We start from the raw sequence: 23,054 nt of genomic DNA on the forward strand, positions 1-23,054 counted from the left end.
CTATATACTTTTCCTAGCTTCTTTTCTTTTGTGCTTTTTTTCAACATAATGTTGTTGGGCCATTAATGGACTATTAAAGGATGCAGGAAAAGCTTCCAATATCCATTTGGATTATTCAAATCCAAAGCACTGCTGAAAGAGAAAAGCATAGTCTTGTCTTTAATCTCACCTAGAGGAGGCTCAACAGCAAGGGGCTTCATGAAGGTTGGCTCCGCAGAAGTAGTAATAGGCACATCTGCTGAAACAGTCACAATGAGAAGGGATAAATACTTGTCCAGATATTAGAGTTGTACTCATTATAAATTATTAGGGAAATTTAGAATTATTAAAAAACACACTATCTTTGGACTTTTTTCAAAGGGCTGTTGGATAAAGGTACCAAGATAAAAAATATTTCCTTCTGTGAGAATGAAAGTTTGAATACAAGTTTGTCACCAAATTTCTCCAAAAGAGACAAGGCAAAGAACGAATGTTCAGCATCAGGCGTTGCCTAATTATATTCATTTGAAGAATCAGTGAAAGCATAAGAGCTGTTTTAGGATGATTCTCAAAATCAGTGAAGATGAAACAGATGGTATCAACTTGTAAGTTGGTTTCTTTCCTGAGTAGCATAGTAAGTCACTTAGTGTAGATTTGTGATGTTTATGTCAGAAGAAAATTTACATAGTTGGTTCAGGCTATAAAATTATGCACACTTTCATAATTGCAATCATTTCAGAGCTCCTTCATCCCTGAGCCCAAATCAATGAATTCTGGCGACTGAAGATAAGGCTTTACAAGATGCTTTCTCTTGTAGGGCACATTGATCACATCCCTCATTAGAATGACAGGCAGAAAAACAAACATGCAAAACTTAGAATAAAGTTAAAAAAATAATTATGGTTTCATTTATTAATAAAACACGAAGTTCTTTTTTCTCAACAATTTCTACATGTATAATTCAGTGACACTGATTACATTCTTCAAGCTGTACAAGCATTATCACTATCCTTTTCCAAATTATTCCACCACCATTAACATAAACTTACTGCCCACTAAGCAAAAACTCCCTCTTTTCCCCTCCCTCCCACCCCCGGTAACCACTAATATTTTTGGTTTCTATATATTTGTTTTTTCACATAAGTGAGATCATATAGTATTTATCTCCTTTTGCAACTAATTTCATTTAGCATAATGTTCTCAAGGTTTATACATGTTTCCTGTGGCAAGGACTTCGCTGGGTGATGCTGCCACTATAAGTTGGAAATTAATGTTGGTAAATTTTCCATGCTAAACATTAAACCCTTTTTTTTTTTTAATATTAAAACCTTACTCCTAAGGTGTCAAGCCTGGTAAGAATGTGGTAAATCATTTCATCCAGAGGCATAATTATCTATTTTTCATTCTAGAATGTAAGTTTTTCAAAATACAGGTTACATTTTTCAGACTGTACATCTCAGGCAACTTTGAATCAGATTTCTCACAAGCACTGATGGCCGAACATCACTGGAAGGAGGAAAGAGGAACATTTTATATTTATCTTTGGCACGTGGCACAAAATAAGTACTCAATAACTACTGATTGATGATGCTGGTGGTCTTTACTATATATACTCACAGGAAGAAAGGAATGGACTTTTAGGCTAGAAAGAGACCAGTAACTTTTTGTGTATATGTACTTTACAACTATTATTATTAGATGCTAGAGCCATAAACATACTATGGGGAAGACACTGGTCTGGACACAGATACAATGTTTTAGAAAGTACTAAAGCAAAAACAGAATTAGATAGATGTCAACAGGAAGAAGTAAGAAGCTGGTAGAGCTCAGGCTACGTATTATTGTCCCTTTACAGCAGTATAGCAAATCACTTGCTTTTATTTGGCTTTAATAAATTACAAGGGAGAGGTCATAATGCTTCTTAAAATTCAGCTAGTAATTATAAGCTTCATATTAAATGACAAGGGCACAGAAATTAACTGGGCAGATGAAGAATAATCAAGTTACTGCCCCAGAGTGAAAACTTCCCCAATACAAAAGAGATGGCAAAGATGGAAAAAAAATGATAGCCCCTCTATCGAAGATAAAGAGGTGAATGGAACCTTACCCATTTCTGGCTGAAATCCTGATGGAGATATCTGATCGCGTTCTCCCATTAACTGCTTCAGGTTTTTAGCATGGATTCCCCCCATATAGTGAGAACGAGCAACAACTGGGGAGCTAAAAACTAAGTTGCAAAGATCACAAAATTTGCCTCTGTCCACTACTCCACTCCCATGCACCTGAAATAATCACAATCTTGTTAAAAAAGATTCAAACACTCAAAGTTTAGAATTACAACCTCAACGAAGGTCACTCACCTGAAAATTCATAGCATGCATCTTCATTTGCTTATTGGGCACTTCAAACTGTTCCCCATGCATTTGAAAATAAAACCTAACATTTTGAGCATGTTTTTCACTCTGAAAAAAGATATGACATGACTCTGTTTATTCAATAACATAAAAAACATAGTCACCCCAAATTTACACCTCACTGATTTTGAAGACAGTGCTTATGAGTTTTAATATATTTGATCTGTGAAAATTCATGAAAGCACTTTAAAATGAAAATAATGCCACATTTAGAAGCCAGTAACTTGTAAGTTCTGGCTTGTAAGAGACTCTTGGTTATCGATTTTCTTCTTCTTCCTTAGAAATCTCAGACAATGTATCAGCTAAAAAGACTGCATTTTCCAGCCTCCTTTTCAGCAAGATTTAGCCATGTGACTAAATTCTGGCCCCAAAAACATAATCTGAAGTGTTGGGAAGAACTTCTGCCAGGCTTCCTTAATAGGCGGGTGGACGGCCTTTCTTCTATCCTTCCCTCTTGCTGCTGAAATTAAGATGCAAAGGCTGGAGTTCAAACAGTAACCTTGGACCATAAGGGAACTTTGAGGATGGAAACCAGCTCATTAGAGCAGAAAGAAAGAAAATGCCTGGGTCCCTGACGAGATCATGAATCTATCCTATCAGCCCTGCCAAGCCTACTCCCAACTTCTTTCATATGAGGAAGCCCTTCTGGGTTTAAGCCATTTTAGAAACAGTCTCTGAACAAATACATAACCAAATACATAAGAATAACCAAAATGGTGGTACAGAGGGAAGGGAAATTATCAAATTAACATTCCTTGAGAACATACTGTGAGGTAATCACTTTATCTTTACAGAATTTTAAATTATGCAATGTATCAATCATATAGAAAAGAACTGAAAACAACCAAAACCTATCTCCACAACCCAGTTTTAGTTGATTTTTCTACATTTTTTCAGTTTTCTTTTTAAAAAGGGGTAAAAATTTTTATAAAACAGCTAAAGTCATATCCCCTCATGCCCACAATTGCTTCCTCCTCTCCTTCCCCATAGGTAACGAGCAGTATCTTGAAGTGGGTGTACATAATTCCTGCTTATGTTTACTACATGAGCATGTATTTACGAACAGTATTATATACTATTGTCTTTTAAATTTTACACAAATAAAATCATTCTATACATGTCTTTTCAACTTGCTTTTTAACTTAACATTATATTTCTAAGATTTGTCCATGCTGATACATATAGCTCTATTCCATTCATGTTAAGTGCTGCATAATATTGTACTCCCTACACTGCCCACCCAGTCTCCTATTGAGGGAAGTTATGTTTGTTTATTTTGCTATTACAAGCATTGCTGCAATGAACATATTTAAACATATCTTCTAATCTATGACCAAAAGCTTCTTTAGAGTAGATACCTAGAAGTAGAATTCTTGGCTTATAGGGTGTGTGGATTTTCAACTTTACTAAAACCCCAAAACCCAGTGCCGTCGAGTCGATTCTGACTCATAGCAACCCTATAGGACAGAGTAGAACTGCCCCATAGAGTTTCCAACGAGCACCTGGTGGATTCAAACTGCCGACCCTTTGGTTAGCAGCCGTAGCACTTAACCACTACGCCACCAGGGCTTCAACTTTACTAGGTATTTAAAATTTCTCTCCAGAGATGTTCAATCAATTTACATCTCCAAATGTGGAATGTAAGAGTATTTCTGTCTCCCCATATATTCTGAAGTGTTAAGTGTTGCTAAATTTTAATTTCTGCCAGTCTGATGGTTTTGATATGATAGCTCATTATTACTTTAACCTGCATGTCCTGTATGCTTGTACTGAAGTTAAGTGTCTCTTCAATGACCTGTTCATATAATTTTCCCATTTTTCTATTGGGTTGTTTCTGGTGGTAACTGATTTGCAGTTCTTTATATATTCTAGATACTAGCTTTTTGTTGGTTATATGGGTTATAAATATTACCACCCAATCTGTGGCTTGTCTTTTAATTTTGTTTATGATGATTTTTTTTGTCACATAAATCTGTCCTACTAGGTACCATGGCTTATTTTAAAGCTATAGTAATTAGACAAAGTTGTTGTATAGATAGGCAAACAGGCCAATACAGTAAAAATGGAATAACAGCCCCCAAACATACATACATATATAGAAATTAGTATATGATAGCAGTGCCATTAGAAATCACTAGGGCAAGGATGGACTGTCCAATAAAGAGGACAAATGGCTATCCATATGGGAAAAAAAAGTTGTCTCCACCCTCCGTATGTGAAAATCAATGCTAGATGGATTAAACACTGTAGTGCAAGAAGTGAAACTTTTAAAAGTTTTAGAAGTACAGGGAAGTATCTATATAACAAGGGTGTAGGGAATGGTTTCTTAAATACATAAGAAGCATAAATGTAAGCAGAAATATTAATAAATGTGACCTCATTAACATTCAAAACTTCTGTAGCACTATCGCATTTTACATATACAGTAAATGCTCTACTGAAATAATCTGGCAATATTAACCAAGCTGTATATTAAAGAGAAGAAAAATCACCTTTGCAACTGAATATTTACATGGAAATGCTTTAAAATATATGGAAAATTATGTATAGTTTTGATTTTGTGATTTAATAAGCTAAAGCACCCACTTGAAGATGACATTGAAATTTTACTTAAAAATTATGCTGCAATATCTACATAATGGTATATTTTATAGCCATTAAAATATTGTAGAACAGGATTTAATTCTATGGTAAAATGTCCAGAATAAGTTCTTACATGAAAAAACAAGTACAAAACAACATGTATGATTCTCTTTTGTAAAAATGTGTACAGTATGTTTAGAAATTATATTGGAATCATATAAGAAAAAAAGCAATTAAATGATGGTTACCTGTAAATGGTAGAATTGTGAATTATTTTTATTTCCCTGTATTTTATATAATGAACAGTACCTTAAACCAAGAAAAAACTTGTTGAGTCCATTCCGACTCATGGTGACACCATGTGTTACAGAACAGAACTGAGCTCCGTAAGGTTTTCTTGGTTGTAATCTCTATGGAAGCACATCGTCAGGCCTTTCTTCCATGGTGCTGCTGGGTGGGTTCGAACCACCAACCTTTTGGTTAGTACAGGCAGTTCCTAGGTTATGAACATTCGACTCACATATAATCCATAGTTACGAATCAATCCCCATAAGGCCTATTATATCAAAAATTTGAGGTACATACAATGGTTTGTAATAACAAATGGTTGCTACTTTGCAACATGCATCAAAACATTATTATTATGTTAAAGGTGTTTTAGTGTATCTGGAAGTGTTTCATTTTTTTATGTATAAAAAGGTACACTATATGCTAAGACAAACATTTGACTAACTGACGTTAGATACGAACCATACCTAACTGTTCCAACTTACGTACAAATTCAACTTAAAGACTTAGGAACAGGACGCGTTCATAATCTGGAGACTGCCTGTATATGAGCACAAATCATCTGCACCACCCTAATTCCATAAAAAGATATTTTTAAAATTTAAATTCAAATAGTTTCAACCTCAGTTATCACAAAACCCCTTTACTGTCTGTCGCTATTAACTCCAGATCTTATAGCTATGGGGTGTGATGATGTGCTAGGCACTCTCACATATTTGATTTCACTTAATTCTCACAAGTATAGTAGGGGATTTTACCATTTCATTTTGCAGGTTGAAGAAACATGCTCAGAGAGGTAAACTGACTTGCCCAGGGTCACACAACTAGTAAATGGTGGAGTTAAAACTTGAACCTAGGTCCTCTAAATCCACAGTAAACACACTTTCCATATATGTAATTATAGCAATTTAATCCCAATCATCATAAGGACTAAAATATAGTTGCCTTAGAACGGGAAAAACCAGATGAGGTACATTAAAAAAAAAAAAAAAGCTAGAATTATGTTTCATTTAAGTAAATGTATCTAGTACTTTTAGTAACCCAGATACCAGATATTAAGAAACTCAACATCTCAACAGATGATTCAGAAATGTTAGGCAACATCAAACGAAGGGAAAGAACACTGGACATAAAACCAGAAGAAATTATCTTTTAGACTTATTCACACCAATGACTATGGAGAACCATTACCCCTCTGGGTCTCAGTTTTCTAATTTATAAACTAAGGGAGTAAGAGTATTAAACATTCCTTCTTCTAGCTCTAGCATACTATGATCCTGTGCCTAAAAATGTGACAAAGTCAAGTGCAAAACTGGTTCATATTATTTGCATAGCCTTCATTTATTGTAAAGGAAAACTCTGAGGTTTTACAATACACCTTGACTCACATTAATAGTTTTCTGTTCAAGCTTCATAATGCTTCCTCTATATTTACTATAAGGACCGGGGATACAATGGCTTAAACGCTCCAAGGGGAGGCAGAATATTGTGAAGAAAAGAAAACAAGCTTTGGAGTTAAAAACACTCAAGTTTAAGTTCCAATTCTCCAAACCAAAGGCAGCAATACCCCTCTCTGAGCCACTCTCCTCATTCAGCAAAGGAAAATAATACCACTTACTTCACAGGGTTCTTATGAGAATCAGATAAGATGGCTTATATGAACTTTACCTGTTACACTGAAAAAATCTGTTTTAAGACTTTATTTTCATTATTTTAAACCTACCTCATAATGTGAGACCCTTTGTGATTCAAACTGTAGCACCACTCCACATACATTACAAAAGTTATCTGTAAAACGTCCAGCCCTTTCTTGTTCAATCCAGGGGACGTCTATGAATAAAATAAAGGTAAGTAGGACAGTATATCACGTTAAAAACACACCAAACTCATTGCCGTCGAGTCAATTCCAACTCATAGTGACCCTACAGGACAGGGTAGAACTGCCCCACAGGGTTTCCAAGGAGTGGCTGGGGGATTCGAACTGCCAACCTTTTGGTTAGTAGCCGTAGCTCTTAACCACTGTGCCACCAGGGCTCCTGTATCACATTAGTGAATATTTAAAAGCAATGTTTTCATTCCTCAACTAGTTATCATTTCATACACCACCTCAAATCTGAGAGCTTGTGAGGCTACAGTAATAGCATTTTGCTCATTGAGTATGGCAACACAATATGCACACATCAAGCACGCCTCTAATGTTTGACATGACAAAACCAAAAAAAAAAAAAAAACCCCGTTGCTGTCGAGTCAATTCCGACTCATAGCAACCCTATAGGACAGAGTAGAACTGCCTCATAGAGTTTCCAAGGAGCACCTGGTGGATTCGAACTGCTGACCTTTTGGCTAGCAGGTGTAGCACTTAACCACTGTGTCACCAGGGTTTCCTTGATATGACAAGAGTTATTTAGTATAAGCCTGGGCAATACCATTCTAAAGTAAAAGTTACAGGGCACTGGTAACTTCATGGGCTTCACAGGAATGATGTAGGGCACCAATAATCAAAGGCTAGGTTAAGAAACCCAGTCTTGGTATTTTGTATTTTACAGCATAGAATCACAAGAAATGCATTAAGACTGTCACTGATTTCCAGCTATGGCTCCAACGTTAGCTGATTATCACAGGAAATTATGAAGCATCTTTGCCTATGGTGAGCCAACATCCTTTACAGTCATATAAACACTAGCACACTCATTTGGCCAAACAAATATATACACATGTATTTGTATATTCATAGAAAAAATCTGCAGAGTTACACAATAATTTTTTTAAAAAAATGGTTAACTTGGGCAATGGGGTTATAAAAAGAACAAGAAGAAAAAATTTAGTATTTTACTCTATACAATTGCCTGGTTTTAATTGTTGCAAAAAGCATGTATGACTTTCTAATTAAAAAAATAAAGATATTTATAAGTTATGGTGAATATCTTCAACTACACTTATTTTTCAGAACCACTATAAAGACTAAAAGGAAACCCTGGTGGTGTAGTGGTTAAGTGCTACGGCTGCTAACCAAAAGGTTGGCAGTTCAAATCCACCAGGCACTCCTTGCAAACCCCATGGGGCAGTTCTACTCTGGCCTATAGGGTTGCTATGAGTCGCAACTGACTCGCTGGCAATGGGTTTGGGGTTTTTTTGTTTGTTTTATAAAGACTAAAAAGCCTTACTTAAAAAATTCCACACTCAAGAACTGTAAATCAGAAATATGTCAGAAAAGACTTGATGAATAGTTTAAAAATTGTGCCTATAATATATATAGTATCCCCTCTGAATTATTTTTTAGGTAGTTTTAAAATATGTGATTTATCTAAGTTAGGCTCTAAAGTCAGCAATGTAAAGAGGTTAATGAAAAAGTATTTTAAGACTCCCTTTGTTTCAGGATTAACTAATATGTGCAATCTAAGCGTGGTGGTATGATCTTGAACTTCCCATTAATAATCTTTAATAACTATTATCCTTTGGTGGCAATATAACTTATTACAAAGGGAAGTTTCTTTTGAGGAAACAAAAGAATACTAATATAGAACCTCAAAAAAATATATAGAACCTCAAGGACTCCTAAAATTGAACACTCATTTCCCTTCTAGATCAACCCTTTATTCCAGATTTCCCTACTTGAAAAATCAAAGTTAGAAACTGACAAGCTGGGAAATACCAAGGCTGGACTTCTCAACCCAGCCTTTCATTACTGATGCCCCAGATCATTTTCACGAAGTCCATGAAGCTCCTGGTACTCCTGTAACTTTTCATTTACAATGGTATCACCTGGATTTATTGCCTTTGACTAATTTCCTCAACAGGTCCTTGGTCTTTTCTTTTTGTTTGTTCTTAAAAGGCATAATATTTCCAGGCTCAAATTCTCAGCCATTCTTCTCAGAAAATCAATAATTCATGTCAATTGTAGTTTATAATGTTCTATCATATGTACCTCTTCCTTTTAATTCCCCATAACACTACCCTAGCTCAGGCCCTCAACACCTTTCGGCATCACAGAGCTTTACAGATATTTAAGGAGCCCTGGTAGTGCAAAGGTTAAGTGCTCAGCTCCGAACCAAAAGGTTGACGGTTTGAACCTACCCAGCAGCTCTGCAGGAGAAAGACCTGGTAATCTGCTCTTGCAAAGATTAAAAAAAAAAAAAATACCCAGCAGCTCTGCAGGAGAAAGACCTGGTAATCTGCTCTTGCAAAGATTACAGCCTAGAAAACCCTATTAGGCAGTTCTACTATCACTATGAGTTAACATCTACTAGACAGCACCTAACAACAACAATAACATGTCTGCTTTGAAAGAGATGCTAAACAAACATTCCTTTAGACTCCACCCCACCCTTACCACCACTAGTTGAGACATGATTTTTGGGCTCCCACAAATTGCCTATAGCCAAATCTAAAAAGGAGCCCTGATGTCGCAAATGGTTAAGCGCTTGGCTGCTAACTGAAAGGTTGGTGGTTTGAAACCATCCAAAGGCTCCCCATGAGAATGACCTGGCAATAGTCTTCTGTAAAGATTACCCACCCAACCCAGTGCCGTCGAGTCGATTCCGACTCATAGTGATCCTATAGGACAGAGTAGAACTGCCCCATAGAGTTTCCCAGGAGCGCCTGGTGGATTCGAACTGCCGACCCTTTGGTTAGCAGCGGTAGCACTTAACCACTACACCACCAGGGTTTCCTCTGTAACGCTGTGAGGCAGTTCTACTCTGTTACATGGAGTTTCTATGAGCTGAAATCAACTAACTGGCAATTAACATCAATAACAATGGCCAAATCTGAAAGTGGGAGAGGAAACTGGTGATAGTACAGATGGCTTTCAGCCTGTGGGGGGAAGGGGCTACTCTAAGGCAGCTACAAACAACTCAGGGTGAAGGCCTAAAGGGCAGGCAAGCCTCAGCGGGGTGGATGTTAAATTAGGGATTAGGTGAGCAGATTATGTTGGTTGTGAGGAAGATGGCCAGAACAGAAACTGTTTACTGAGCACCCACTACATGCCAGGAAGTAAAATGAGTATTGTGGCAAAAAATTGGGACTTAGGAATTGATTCTGGTAGGAATAGGAACCAAAGCATAACTGAAGAAACTTGGTAATTTCTACCTTCTTCTCTTTCCTTTTCTTTGTTACACTCTTTCCACGCATCTTTTCCTTATTAGAAAATGAATCAAATACATTTTTATTGGTTGGTTGTTAAATATGGGGTTTATACTGATTCTTAATTCCAAAAGCAGTCAGAATTATAAAAAGCACTAGAGTAAGATCACATTACTGTCTCACCCTGATATTAACTAGCTGTATGACCTAGAACATGTCACAACCTTTCATATTTCCATTTCTGAAGTGTCTTTTGTACTTGACTATATGTGTGTTGGAGCCCTGGTGGCATAGTAGTTAAGAGCTCGGCTGCTAACCAAAAGATTGGCAATTCAAATCCACCAGCTGCTCCCTGGAAACCCTATGGGGCAGTTCTACTCTGCCCTATAGGGTGGCTATGAGTCAGAACTGACTCAACGGCACCTAACAACAACAATAACAATGTGTGCTGCTGGCCACCAATGGAAAAGGGTTGTATTTTAAATAGGAATACATAAACAAGCAAAATTTTGGTGAGGTACTTACAGAAGAACCCAAATATCTTAGCTGCTTCAAAACAAGGCAACTATTAGGAAACACAAAAGATGACATAAAGTTTTAAACAGCTATGGCGTTCATTTCAGACCTTTAACGGTCTAGAAAGCAAAGGGTCCCAACACTTCTTCCCTTGATCCTCCGTTATCTGCATTTCCTGGCCTATGTCCTAACCGTAAAGCTGGTTCTCTCCCAAATATTTCTTTTCGAACACATACACAGCATTTCTATTGTCAAGTATATTGTATACTCACTATAAAAAAAGCTAGTCCCAAAAAGAAATGTTTTTGGGCAAAATTAGAGTATGATTTTGGTTATGATTTAGGTGTAAGTCGCTCATTTTTCTTCCTCTGTAACAACCACCCAAGAAATATACCAAATTCATAAGAGATGGTCCTGTATCTTTCAATCTAATTCAGTAAGAAGAGTTAGGAGAGCTAGGTTTAAAAAATAAAAATAGATTGCACATTAGAACATCAAACGACAAAATACTGAACACTGTGAAGTATGATTTCATCTTTCATATGCAGCAAACTTCTTTGAATATGGCAAGGAAAACTTAGGCATGTAGTTTTAATATTTCTAGAATAGCACGTCTCAGTTGTTCTTCATTCCCTGGCATATTTGAGTTTTTTAACGCTATTATAAACTTAGGAGAGACATTTAAATAGGGGAGCAAGGTGTTACACTAGGAATCAAAGCCCAGTTTAGTGTAACTTAGTAATGAGATTTCAGCGACACAATGGTGTGCTCTCAAATATGGACTAGGATACACCTGTTGCCATTGAGTCAATTCTGACTCATAGCAACCCTTCAGGACAGGGTAGACTGCCCCATTGGATTTCCAAGTATGTAATCTTCATGGAATGGTTAGCAGTGGAGTGCTTAAACACTGAGTCACCAGGGCTCCTTAGACTAGGATATACTATTTTTGAAATAGAGAAATTTCTGATGCTAATACTGTATCTTTGAGCTTTAACATAAAAAAAGCAATGGGGTATAAGAAAGTATTATCAAAAATAGGTTTTAAATGGGAACAGAACCTAAATCTGATAATGGAGTGAGGGCTTAAAATGATGGGATAAGGAAAAGATGTAATTAACACCAGTGTTTAACGGATGAGCCCACCTACACTTAGAGTATGTTGTTGTTGTTATTGTGTGTCATTGAGTTGATTCTTACTCATGGCGACCCTACAGGACAAAGTAGAACTGCCCCACAAGGTTTTCAAGGCTGTAAATCTTTATGGAAGCAGAGTCCCACATCTTTCTCCCCTGGAGCAGCTGGTGGGTTCAAACTGCCGACCTTTTGGTTAGCAGCCAAGCACTTTAACCACTTTGCAACCAGGTCTCCTTAGTTAGGGTGTAAGAGGGTAAAATTGCTTTGCAAGGCTGTGCTCTGTGGTATTAATAATAAACTGTACTTCCTCAGGTTGTCAACTGTTATCAAATTAAGCATAACTTTTAAATACCTGTTATTTTCTCAGAGGTTAGACATACCATAAAGTTCTTCAAAGAAATATGTCATATAACAAAACTATGGCCCACAACACTAGATAATAAGAAAAAATATGCTTTTAGTTGGTCAAACAGATTCAAATCCCATCTCCACCCATAATTATATAACCTTGAGAAAATTATTTAACCACTCTGACCAGTTTTTCCATCTAAAAGGTATAAAACATCTAATGCCTCTCCCAAGACTTGGTGAATATTAAATAAAACTTTTAAAATGTTGAACACACCTAAGTACTTGATTACACTTGTTTACTAGTCCAGAAGCTTTGAACTTTTTACTTGATATCATATATAACCATTTTATTTCAGACCAGGGTTATTTTAGCGATTATCTAGTCCAGGGCTTCTTAACCTTGGCACTATTGTCATTTTGGGCTAAGTAATTCTTAGTTGTCAGGGGATGTTCTATGCATTGTAGGATGCTTCGCAGCATCCCTGGCCTCTACCCATGAGATTACAGTAGCATTCCTCAGTTGTGACAACCAAAAATGTCTCCAGATTTGCCAAATGTCCCTTGGGGGGCAAAACTGACTACAGTTTAGAAGAACTGATCTAGTCTAATGTCACTTCACAAATGTGGAAGCTAAAGCCCAGAGAGATTATAGGAAACAAAAGGGTAAGGGAAGCTAAAATTGAAAAGATACTGATTCTAGATTCAGATGGGTTTGCGGCAGGAAAAATTCCAATAATTTGGTGAGAGATGATAATAATAGCGGAGGGATGTTCTCAAGTCAGTGAAATACAAATATGAGTGCTAACAACTCAAATTCTACGGGCATGGACGTTACTAAAATCTCCTATGTTGATATGAGAATATTCAACTAAACTCACAGCAGACCTGCCCTCAATTACGTGAAAAGCAAAAAGGATTCACTTGACAGAAACTCACTTTCTAGCAACCTCTGTTGGAATGGGCCTATACCAAATAGCTGCACTATTATGCTGAAGTAAAATAAAATTAACTTCTGCATCCAAAAATGTAACTGAGTATAAAATCCAAATTATCCCATTTGAAATTTTCTCCTAACTCACCAGGCAATTTAGGATGAAATATTTTTGTCACAAACAGATGATGCTTCTGGATTAAGTCAGAAAAGAATAATGAATCTATGCCTACAATTTGGCCCACCCTAGTTTATGGAATTAAAGACCATACTAGATCTCTGAGGAAAGGAAACAAAGCTTTATCACATTGCTTCAGGTCTGCGTAAGAGAACATTTCTGTATTCACGCCAATTAAATGTTTTTTTTTTTTGTTATCCTGATAAGACCTGTACGCTTATTCAAATTAGGTGACTTTTTTTTTTTTTAGGTATAACTGGCTATATTTAATAGAATAAAATTAATCTTACTTGAATTTGTTAAACAACTAGATTTAGTATACGAAACACCAAATTTCCTCCTCAGGACAACTCATCAGGTGTTTTATGGCAAGAACTTGATATCAGCTGTCTTTAAAGCTTTGCTGAAGTGAGAATTTCCCAACCAAGAGCAATCTAGCAATTTAAAGAACTCTTTGTACATCCTATATTAATAGAGGGACATGAATGGAGAAGATCTCAGAAGGGTTGGCTGCAATACCATAAACATAAACCTCATTCTTAGTCACAGATTTAAAGTCAGACATTAAGAAATGTGAGTGATAACCATTTTAATTCTGCAAAGAGCATATGTGCTATGTTCTCCATGATTATACCTTTAGAGACAATCTCCCCCAAAATTCTTGATTAAAAAGGAATTTTTTGTGGAGGGGGGATCTTGCAGAGCAGAGCACTAAGTTATTAGGACACTGGTGAATTGTTTGACTCTGTTAACTTTGCTAAAGCATTTTCTTTTCCCCCTAAAGGTTACGTTTCATTGAAGGCGTTCTCAGAGACCATAATTGTGCTAGAAATGCATATCTATTACCTCTCAGCTTTATGAACACTCACAGCTATAATGTTAGCTAATATCCTTACTTTTTCAAGTTACAAGATTAGTACCTGACCTGTGAGTTTGGCAAGTTTTAGCTATTTTACAGATAGCATAATTAAAAAAATGAAGGTTTCTATGGCATATTAATTATTACAAAATCCAGCAGAATTAATAATTAATTGGGAACACGGGTTATATGTTTAATATTTACTCTGTCTATATTTAAACTAAGTCTTTGACCTTCATAATCAAAAGCACTTTGTGCCTAGCTAGCTCAGGAGTCATGCTTTGAAGTTAGAAAGTGAAATAAGGTCCTTTGTAAATCCCGTGACAGCTACCTTGCATCAGAATGACACAAAATATATGCCATTCCTTCCAACAGGTTAGTAAATGCGAACGGATCAGGAAGATCAGTTTTACGGGAAAAGAATCAGAGTTCACATCCCTACAGATATGTGATGAATACAGTAACAGGCATGCTTAGTTGGTCTTTGTAACAAGCTTAGTGGTTATTTTCACATATTGACACCTAATAAAAACAGAGGATTGGAAACTAATAAATGATCATTAATCTCTTTTCAGACATCCTGCCAAATGCACAGAAATAAAAAATTAATTCTAACAGTTTCCTAATTCTTCTTCCTAGATACCAATATTCGATTTGATTCACAATATAATGTGCCTGTATTACGTAAGACACCATCAGCCGAGAACAGATTTATAATAAACAATGGAGAACGCCTGATAGTTCAGGAGTCGGACTGGTCATATTTAAAACTGAATTTCCCCATTTAATTTTATTTATTTATTTTATAATTTTTCTACCAAGCACTACTATGGAGCTCTTCAATACAGCTGTGTTTAATTCATCTGCTTTTTCTAATCACTGAGCATACTGCCTGGCACATGCACATACAGGTGCTCAATGAATGATTCCTTAGTAAATGAAGGAAAGGCTATTAGTTAAGTTTTCTTATGGATTTATTGTCATTTGACTTGAAACTTTTGACTTAATATGAAAACAAAGGGATGCACTACAGGCAATTGTTCTGTAAACAGTTGATGATTAAATAAAAAGCTGGAAATGTCCTCCACTCCAAAACAGAACCCATTTATCAGTTTCTTTTTCTTAAAAGGAACAGGTAAATAAGCAAGAGGGTTTTTGTTTCCTTTTTTACTATGATTACACTGGAATCATTACTGGGTGAAAATTCATTTCTGAGCTATTAAACGTTTCTGAAAAACACTGAACAAAATATGAAGTGTCCTACAAAATCTCATGATTCCTCTTACCGTAAGTTCTCCGTGTATACACGTCTTTACATATGTCTGTTCACTTGGTATTTCTTTTCTTTACATTTTGTAAGTTTACTGATCAATTTCCCACTTGTAACCCTGAAAGCTTCTATTCTTCCCTGCTTGGCAATTTCTTAATCCCCACTGACATTTGCTCATTACCAACCCTAAAGCAGATGAGATCCTCAGAGGTGTTAGCTATAGCTGAAAACGGATAAGCCAGTACTTTTTCAAACCACTTTTCCTATCATGAGTAGAACAGGAATCTTGACAATTCTCCTTTGACACCTTTTAGAGCCATCTCCTAAATAAGACTTAAAAAAAAAAACAAATTTAAACTAAAAATATTCCCTGAATTCTTCTTAAAAACAATTCAGCTTAACTAGTAAAGAATATCTGCCTTGAGCATTGTGCACTTTTAAGATCTATCTACATGGGATCAAACTGATAACAGCAACTAGAAAGATTAGATAGGAAACTTAGCAGGCAGTGAGCTTGTATTAATTGTAGAGGAACAACTCTGAAGAGGAGGGTGAGAATGGTTGCAGAACTCGAAGAATGTAATCAACGCCACTGAACTGTACATTCCAAAACCGTTAAACTGGCCTATGTTCTGCTGCGTATATTCTCAACAATGAAAATAAATTTTATTTTTAAAATTAACAAGTAATGTTTTTTCTCTTCCTTCTTATCCACTATTGTAACCGGCAACTATTTATGGCCTTTATAAATATCTAAACAAAACTATTTTGAGGTCTAATAGTGTTTCTGACAGTGCAATATAGCAAATATTTACCATTTGTTAAATGAGTAGGTAAGAGAGTTTAATTTGGGCTGAACTGTTAGTGAAGGATATTTACTGAAAAACAGAACGATAAGAGATAATTTTTTAGGTAACAATTATATTTTGTTTTTCACCTGAACTGTCTCAACACTAACTCGACACAGATTTCATCACTCACGGAATGTCCGGTGATTACTACTGGTTACAGTTTCTTACGGTTTACGAATTCCTGTTCTAGCGCACAGCAATGGAAATGCCAGAGAAAGAATCCCAATGCAGAACTGCAAAATCATGGTTTCGACTTTCAGATCTGAAATCAATCTTGGGAGTTTGGCTAGTCCAATTTCCCTATTTCAGACATGTCAAAACCCAAATCCAAGAAACCTGGGACTTGATCAGGGATCAAGTTTATCTAGCGGATAAGCTAGCAACAGAACCTATGTTCACTGCACCAGGATTCTCCTTATTTTACCACCTAGCACAGAATGGTTTGGTGGTAAAATAAGGAGAGTTAGGGTATTTCTGTTACTTCTTTAAGTGGTATCTCTTAAACTTTTAATATGTATATTCAAAGGCACTGCAAACAAACCAGTTGCAGAGCCAGGCAAAAAGATGTCCCCCTCCCCTTGAGATACTGGTCCTAAACCTTACTGTGAACAGGCTATGAGAGTCAAATTGGATTATGATCTCAACACTTACAAAACTGCTCTGGCCTACGTGCAGGTAACAGACAGGAACTTTGGTGTAAAAGCAAGAAATCAGGAGATTTCATGTTTTCATCCGAGAACCAGTGGTACAAACCCAGGCTGACTGAAGATATTGACGAGTTTTTCAAAGGTTGCCTTCAGTAAGAGCATCAGCAAATAAAACATCACATGACAGTGTATTTCTAGCTTCCATTTTTACTAAGTGGCATTTATGTAATGTGCCTGTTACAAATATTAGAAGGGTTGTTTTTTTTTTTCTTTTTTAACTGCTTTGCCATTCTTCCAAAGCGAAAGGTGTGAAAGGCTATAGGATAGCACCCGGGATGGATCTTTTAAGAATGTGAAGAGAGAATTATTTTTACGGGGTTATTTTAGTGGGGAGTCTAAGAAAAAAATAAATCATTCAACCCTATTTTGGCGCGCACGATCTTTCACTTTGGCGGCAAGGAGCAACATAAAGTTAACACGGCAAATACTGGAAATTAAGAAATTAACTACGGCAAAATGCTTTACTGAGATCCTCTGCACTGGAATCAGTCTTCACCATCTAAGAAGCATTTCGAAAACTGTTTTAAAACACATTCCAATGGCATATCTTACAGTTTCCTAGTAGTAGGCTGTTTACAAGTATATAGTACTTTGTGTGAACTAAGTATCACTTATATTGATAGCCAAGAAACAGCTTATCTTCTGAACAGTATGTGTTGGTAGGTACAACGGCACTTATTAAAATCCAAACCACCTTAAAGATGGACCTGTAAACCTTGCTTTACAAAGTTACCAACCAAGGAAAACTCTCCAAAGTGATTCCTGAATTCTTAACTTCTACCGCACTCTCTTCCTCTCCTGGTTCTCCAGCAGAACCCCCTCCATCAGACCCTACGATCCTAAAATACAACAGATGCTACTTTAAAGCTCAAGTGGACACTAACCTTTCCAAATGCCTAACCACATTTCTCCTTAAGTATCCTGCTCCAAGTTTCGACACCGCAGAATGTTGAATTTCTTTGGCCTTTTCTCTTTTACCTGTCCCTTCAACCTTTGAGTTTCTCCCTCAGTCCCCTTCCCTTTTCCCGACCCTCTAGTTCCACAGCACTTCTACCTTGCCTGCGCTCTTTTCCAAATCACATCTCGGCGTCTTATAGCTGACGAAAGCGTCCTGGCTGGGAGAGAAATTGTTTTGTTTTGTTTTGTTTGTCCCTTCAAACTCCTGCCTCGTGAGTACCTGCAGTTTCTTTTCCTGGGGGCCCCCATCCTTTGCGGGAGGGACAGGTAGGGAAGCCCTCGTTTGCTTCAGTCCATCTTGCACTTTCGGGGTTTATACGGCGGGGCGGGGCGGGGCGAGCTTGGCCTGTGCTGCGCCACAGCAGGTGGGGGGTGGGGCGGTGGCGAACCGCGCCCAGCTCCAACTGCGAAGGGCTGAAGGGAGGCAGCCGCGGAGATGGGGCTGCTCCCGCACCCCGGGGCGGGAACTCACCTTCTCTGAGGCAAGGGCGGGGGTCTACTTTAAAACTACTGCCCCCCCACCCCGCCGCCGCCATAGTGGAACCTCCAAAGCCGCCGCCGTCTCCACGGCCACCCGCGGGCGGCCACGCAAGGGTGGGGGTGGCGGAGGAGGCAGGCACTATCGCTGCAGCCGCCGCCGCCGCCGCCGCCGCCGCCGCCGCCGCCGCGGCCGCCGCCGCGCAGGCGGTGTAGGAGGAGGAGGAGGCGGCAGAGATGGTAGCTTCCTGAGGGGCAGACTCCGCCGCCGGCGGGATGACTGTGCTCGGCGCCGCCATCGCAGCAAAGCACAGACAATTGCACTTGCGCCTCGCTCCCCTTAAGCTCCTTTTGCCCCTCCCCTGAGCCCCGCCTCCTCGGCCCCTCTTTTCCTCGCTTCAGCTCCAGCCTTGTTCTCGCTCCTTCTGCCCACCAATAGGAAAGCTTTAGCCCCACAGCCCGACTCCTCCCTCCCCCCCTTGGCGTCATTCCACCTCCCTCTGGAGGAGAAGGGTTGGTGGCCAAGGACAAAGGCCAAAAAACGCGGGATGCGAAAGCACGTGGGACCTCACACAATGAGGCGTCTTTCCTTGGAGGAGGTAATCTAAAACCAGTTTAAGAAGAAAAAAAAAAAGTCTGGGAACCTGTCGCTTCCACCTCCAAAATATCCTTGAAATATGGCTCTCCCTGTCTTTTAGCCGTTAGTAAGTAGAATAGAAATAAACAGAAGGCATGGCGAATAACACATCGTCATCAATGATCCATAAACAACTGCAGTCTACCCATGTTCAAGTATAATACAGTAAACGTCTGTGAATCCCATATCCAACCAAAGAACTAGAATATTACTGATAATTTAAATCTCGCCATCTTGTCCCTCAAGCTTCTCAAAGAATCCAATATCCTGATTCGTGTTTATTATTCCCTTGCTGTTTTTACATATATTCTTATCTCATATGGATATGCCTAAAGAATGTTGTTTACTTTTGATGGTTTTCAAATTTCACAAAAATTCATATCCTTTCTAGGTAGCACTCTGAGACTCGTTATTTTACTAAGCATTTTGTTTCTAAGATTCATCCATGTTGTCACATGTAGCTATACTTCATACATTGTAAATGCTATACAATATCCCATCCATTTCCCTGTTGATGGACATGTCTCCTGGTTCACTTGTGCAAAATTTCTCTTGGGCATTCTCTCCTTTCCAGTCTCACTTCCACTCTCTTATTCCAGGTCTTCATCATTTCTTGTCAGAAATATGGCAACTGTCTGCCTTTCTCTGGTCTCAGTCATTCGAATCTACTCCCACATTGCTGCCATTCATCACTTACTGGATAAAGTCAAAGGGCACAGTTTTGCACGTTTCTCTTTCCCCAACCATCCTGATCTCATCTGCTTCCACTGTCGCTACCTCTCCACTCTGCTTTCATTTTAATTTAGTAATATTAAACCTTTTTGCAGATTCCTGTAAATACATGCTGTTTCATGACTCCATGTAATGGTATATGTCGTTCCCTCTGCCTAAAATTCCCTTTTCCCTGCACTAGGCATCAGTGTAATTAACACACTTTGAAACCCAGATGAGACATCCTTTCCTCCAGGTAATCTTTTCTGTCCATGTTTAGTGTTAATCCCACCCTCTCCTGTGCTATACCTGTATATTGAGCATATTTATCTTGTAATGAATTGTACTTTGTGCCTCTCTTTTAATAGCTTGGGGTAATTTTGAGACAAAGGACAGTATTTCTTATTTTTGATTCCTCTTACTCCAGCACAATAAAGCCCTAGGACAGAGGTCCCAATCTAGTGATCGCTAGACCACATCCAGCCCACATATATGTTGTGTTTTACCTACATAATTGTTTATTTACTTACGTGTCAACATTTGAAAGGAGGGTTTTATGCAAAAAAAAAATTCTTAAAAACATTTCAAAATTTGGCTGTTTGGGGCTTGCATTCTTGGCTGGCAACGATTGGCTAGAGCTGAATAAGAAATTCAGAGACTTGGAATACTGGGTTCTTAAGAACATATTGTTCTTGTGGTTCACTAGTTTACCTAAAGTTACTTGACTTGGTGGGTGGTTTCTCTAGCCCTCCGTTTTGTCCTATAAATTAGTGTAACTTTTACTCATCAAAGAAATTACTGGATGGGCCAGGCACAAGGTATATTCCAATGAAATAGCTACTAGGACAAAGTAAATGTCAAAAGGAGGTGTAATATTATTCCTTGTGATATGAGGGGGGAGTACCCCTCAACAGCATTGTTTCTCAAAATATGAATCATATTTCATTTGCATAACAACTATTCAATCAAAATCTCTGGGGGAGTGTGTATCACTCAGGATACAGTCAGCACAACAGAAATTGCTCTGTATTTTGAACGGAAAATATTTAATATTGATAATTAGGGACTAAAAAACTGGAAGAGTTAGAGGAGAAAAGCTCAGGGAACTTTTCCAGATATTATCAGCTGGCACTTTGAAGCCTTTCCATCCCCTTCTATGTTCTCCCCGTGTTGCAGAGGTTGGAAGCCATGAATTACATTTGTCAATTTCCCAGACTTCTTGGCCAGCAAAATTCTGAATGTGGTTTAGATATGCATTTGTATACCTAAATCATATGTATACCACCAACAATATGCATTCATATGATTTTTTTTAAGTATAATGGAGGTAGAAGCCATTTCTTATGTGGACTTTGGCAGCTGTAAAGCATAAATTTTTGTGGTGGCCTTAGTATTCTTCTGCAGGTCTTGCATCCAAAGGCTTTGGAGGATCTGTGAGAATAGCAGGGGTTTTCTGCAGTTCCTTGACCTCTGTGTGGCAATAGCAGTTGCGCATCTCTTTGGACTAGAGCAATCAAGAAACATTTGTTGAATTATGGAATTGCTTCTTTCCTAGGCTCTGTGGAAAACTTCTTATCTGCTATTCAACTAAAAAGAGTAGAAAGGGTAGTGGGTGAGATAAAGGAAGTGGTCAGTTAGATTTCTCCCCATTCCTCAACTCCATTTGATGACATGCCACAACAGGAAAACGCCACTAAGTCTGTCATACATGATGGCAATGAGCACACATTTTCCTATCTTGCTCTCTATGACAGTAACACTATTAAGTGAACGCCAGAGCAATTTCTTTCACAGGAGAGGGTGGAATGTGGCAGGGAGTAATAGTTGATGAAAGCCTGCTTGGGCCAGACATTTCTCATAATTTCCCAATCTTCTCACAATGGTGATGTTATATTCGGATCATTTAAAGAACGCAAAACACAGTCTTATGGGTATAACAAACTTTTCCATAGTTACTAATCTAGTGAGTGAAAGGGTCTGTTTACATCATGGCACCACAGGGAGGGGGCTGTACTGGTTGAAATGAATTTTAGCTACCAATGCCCCAAACCATAGAAAGAAAACTGGGAGGCAACTGGGTCTAAAGTGGAGGTAAGAGATGCTAAAAAGAAATAAAGGAGCATATCTTTGCACATCTGAGAAATCAGCAAAAAACAAAACCATATCAGTGGTAATTTTATTATTTTTACAGTGAAACATAATGGTTTATTCAGAATAATATGGGGAAAGTCATTATCACCAAACAATATATTTAAAGGCATGTGCAAATGAAAGAAATAATTAGAACCTAATTTAGTGGCAAATAACTAATATGATTGACATAGAAATTAATCTGACTAGCTAAACAGTGATGTTCATTTTTAAAAATAATTTTTATTGTGCTTTAAGTGAAAGTTTACAAATCACGTCAGTCTCACACAAAAACCCATATACACCTTGCTACACACTCCCAGTTACTCTCCCCCTAATGAGACAGCCCACTCTCTCCCTCCACTCTCTTTTTGTGTCCATTTCGCCAGCTTCTAACCCCCTCCACCCTCTCATCTCCCCTCCAGGCAGGAGATGCCAATATAGTCTTAAGTGTCCACCTGATCCAAGAAGCTCGCTCCTCACCAGCATCCCTCTCCAACCCACCCTCCAGTCCAATCCATGTCTGAAGAGTTGGCCTCGGGAATGGTTCCTGTCTTGGGCCAACAGAAGGTTTGTGGACCATGACCGCCAGGGTCCTTCTAGTCTCAGTCAGACCATTAAGTCTGCTCTTTTTATGAGAACTTGGGGTCTGCATCCCACTGATCTCCTGCTCCCTCAGGGGTTCTCTGTTGTGTTCCCTGTCAGGGCAGTCATCGGTTGTAGCTGGGCACCATCTAGTTCTTCTGGTCTCAGGATGATGTAGGTCTCTGGTTCACATGGCCCTTTCTGTCTGTTGGGCTCATAATCACCTTATGTCCTTGGTGTTCTTCATTCTCCTTTGATCCAGGTGGGTTGAGACCCATTGATGCATCTTAGATGGCTGCTTGCTAGCGTTTAAGACCCCAGACGCCACTCTTCAAAGTGGGATGCAGAATGTTTTCTTAATAGATTTTATTATGCCAATTGACTTAGATGTCCCCTGAAACCATGGTCCCC

General features: G+C 38.2%; 1 protein-coding gene across 3 annotated transcripts in view; it reads right to left on the reverse strand.

Moving 5' to 3' along the window:
- The window catches only part of ZMAT1 (zinc finger matrin-type 1), a 33,003-nt gene extending 13,681 nt beyond the window's left edge, over positions 1 to 19,322 (reverse strand). The window contains exons 1-4 of one of the 3 annotated variants that reach the window (XM_064278630.1): positions 18,324 to 19,322; positions 6,988 to 7,094; positions 2,340 to 2,441; positions 2,087 to 2,261 (exon numbers count right to left, since the gene is read on the reverse strand). In XM_064278630.1, coding sequence (XP_064134700.1) covers positions 2,087 to 2,261; positions 2,340 to 2,441; positions 6,988 to 7,094; positions 18,324 to 18,879 — 940 coding nt within the window. In that variant the 5' untranslated portion in view covers positions 18,880 to 19,322. Of the gene's footprint in view, positions 1 to 169; positions 239 to 2,086; positions 6,968 to 6,987; positions 7,095 to 18,323 lie in introns of those variants that run through there. The other 2 variants (XM_064278629.1, XM_064278628.1) reach the window with 2 other exon arrangements.
- Positions 19,323 to 23,054: the final 3,732 nt, after the last annotated feature.

This window comes from Loxodonta africana, chromosome X, assembly GCF_030014295.1.
Source record: "Loxodonta africana isolate mLoxAfr1 chromosome X, mLoxAfr1.hap2, whole genome shotgun sequence".
NCBI classification, from domain to species: domain Eukaryota; kingdom Metazoa; phylum Chordata; class Mammalia; order Proboscidea; family Elephantidae; genus Loxodonta; species Loxodonta africana.